General features: G+C 45.3%; 1 protein-coding gene across 1 annotated transcript in view; it reads right to left on the minus strand.

Annotated features, from left to right (window-relative positions):
- Uhrf1bp1 (UHRF1 binding protein 1) overlaps positions 1-1,777 on the minus strand; it is an 84,430-nt gene that overhangs the window by 9,646 nt on the left and 73,007 nt on the right. The window contains exon 14 of the mRNA XM_023722230.1: positions 515-711. Within this exon, the coding sequence (XP_023577998.1) occupies positions 515-711 (197 nt within the window). The remainder of the gene's footprint in view (positions 1-514; positions 712-1,777) is intronic.

Consider the following 1,777-nt stretch of genomic DNA (forward strand, 5'->3'; position numbering starts at 1 on the left):
CTGGTGGGCTGAGCTGGCCACACACACACACACACACACACACACACACACACAATAAATAAATAAATAAATGTTAAAATAATAAACTTTAAAAAAAAAATTATAAGCAAAGAAAGTAAGAGAAGGAGCGAGCAAGCAAGTAGGTAAGAGAAACCCAGACAACAAACAGACTGTTGATATCAAATACTGTATAAAACAAATCCTACTGACACTAATTTGTGGCTATAAGACTGATAATTTTTCCTTTGGGTAGAATCCCAACCCTCTGTGAGGCTGAGGCAGGAGGATCACAAATTCAAGCCCCACCTGTGCAAATTAGTGAGACTCTATCTACAAAAAAAAGAGTAAAAAGGGACTGGGAATATAGCTGAGTGTAAAGGCCCTGCGTTCAAACTCCAGTACTTTAAAAATAAAGTCTGTGTTATCAAATCTCAGCTCCACTTGAATCTCGATAGTTTGAACACCAGAGGCAGAGAGAAGCCTTCCCAGCTTCTAAAGCTCTGCTTCCACATACCAGACTCCAGGAGCATCACAAGGCTATCGCTGCCATCGCTGTCCACTGAAATCCGGTCATCAGGGCCACTGTTATCCAACAAGACACCATCGAATGACTGCTGAGACACTGTCCTCTTCATGGAGAAAAATCGGAGTCGGCCAGCTCCTCCACTCATTGGGGTTGCCACGCCCTCATCTGTCCTGGCCATGGGCTCCCTGTTTTTAAGAATAACAAAAACCACAAATATGGCTGGAAAGTCATGTTTGTTCCCACCCCAGGCCATATGCTTCCCCTCGGAGAGGTAATGTGAACACTAACCTGGTATCACCAATTGCCTGCTATCAAAGATAAAGTTATTTTTTAACCACTGGCCTTTCTGAATTCTTATTCCAGCACTGTTAGCTGTGTGCTGTGTAAATAACTAATGCACACCAAACGGCAAGGTTACATGGGTCAAGTGAGACATAAACAGCGTGCACTCCCCGCACCTTGGTGCAGGGATGACCCAGCCCACCTGAAACCCTTACACAAGTTCCAACTGCAGGCGCCCGTATGCAGGCATTGTATAGGGCACAAGGCAGACTGAAGGGAGGACAATCTGAGCCCCTGTCCTCAAAGAATTTGTCATCTATTAGAAGACAGGAAATTGAGTCCATAAAACTACATGGGAGTTAAGTCACACATGCCTGCCAAGTGGGACATTGGCACAAGGCAAACGCTAGGCAATATGAGAGAGGAGGACGGATGAGGTGAGTAAGAATACCCTCGGGGCTGCAGACACACACCTGCAGCCCCAAATACTCAGGAGGCTTGGTAGGAGGATCACAAGCTCAAGTCAGCCTGGGCTAAATAGTGAGACTCTGTCTCAAAGCAAAATAAAAGGGGCTGTGATATAGTTCACTACTCTTTGGGTTTGATTCCCAGTACTAAAAAAAAAAAAAAAAGAAAGAAAGAAAAAAAAAAGGAATGGTTTGTGGAAGGAGATGGTATTTGAGTTCTTGAAAGAGTATGAAAGAAAAACAAGGACCAGGGATATAGCTCAGCAGTCTACGTGTCTGCCTGGCAAGCTCCAAGACCCAGGCTCTATGCCTAGTACCACATGCTGTTCTCACCCTGCCCTGGGCACACCCAGCTAGCCACTGAGACTGTAATCCCATTGCTGGGGAGGCTAAAAACAGGAGGGTCACTACAAGTCTAGCTGCATAGTGAGATCCTATACCAAATAGATTAAAAAGAGAGAGAAAGAGGGAGGGGGGAGGGGGAAGAGGAAGAGGAGGAAGA

The sequence above is a fragment of the Octodon degus genome, unplaced genomic scaffold (genome assembly GCF_000260255.1).
Source record: "Octodon degus isolate 3935 unplaced genomic scaffold, OctDeg1.0 scaffold00005, whole genome shotgun sequence".
In the NCBI taxonomy this organism is placed as follows: Eukaryota; Metazoa; Chordata; class Mammalia; order Rodentia; family Octodontidae; genus Octodon; species Octodon degus.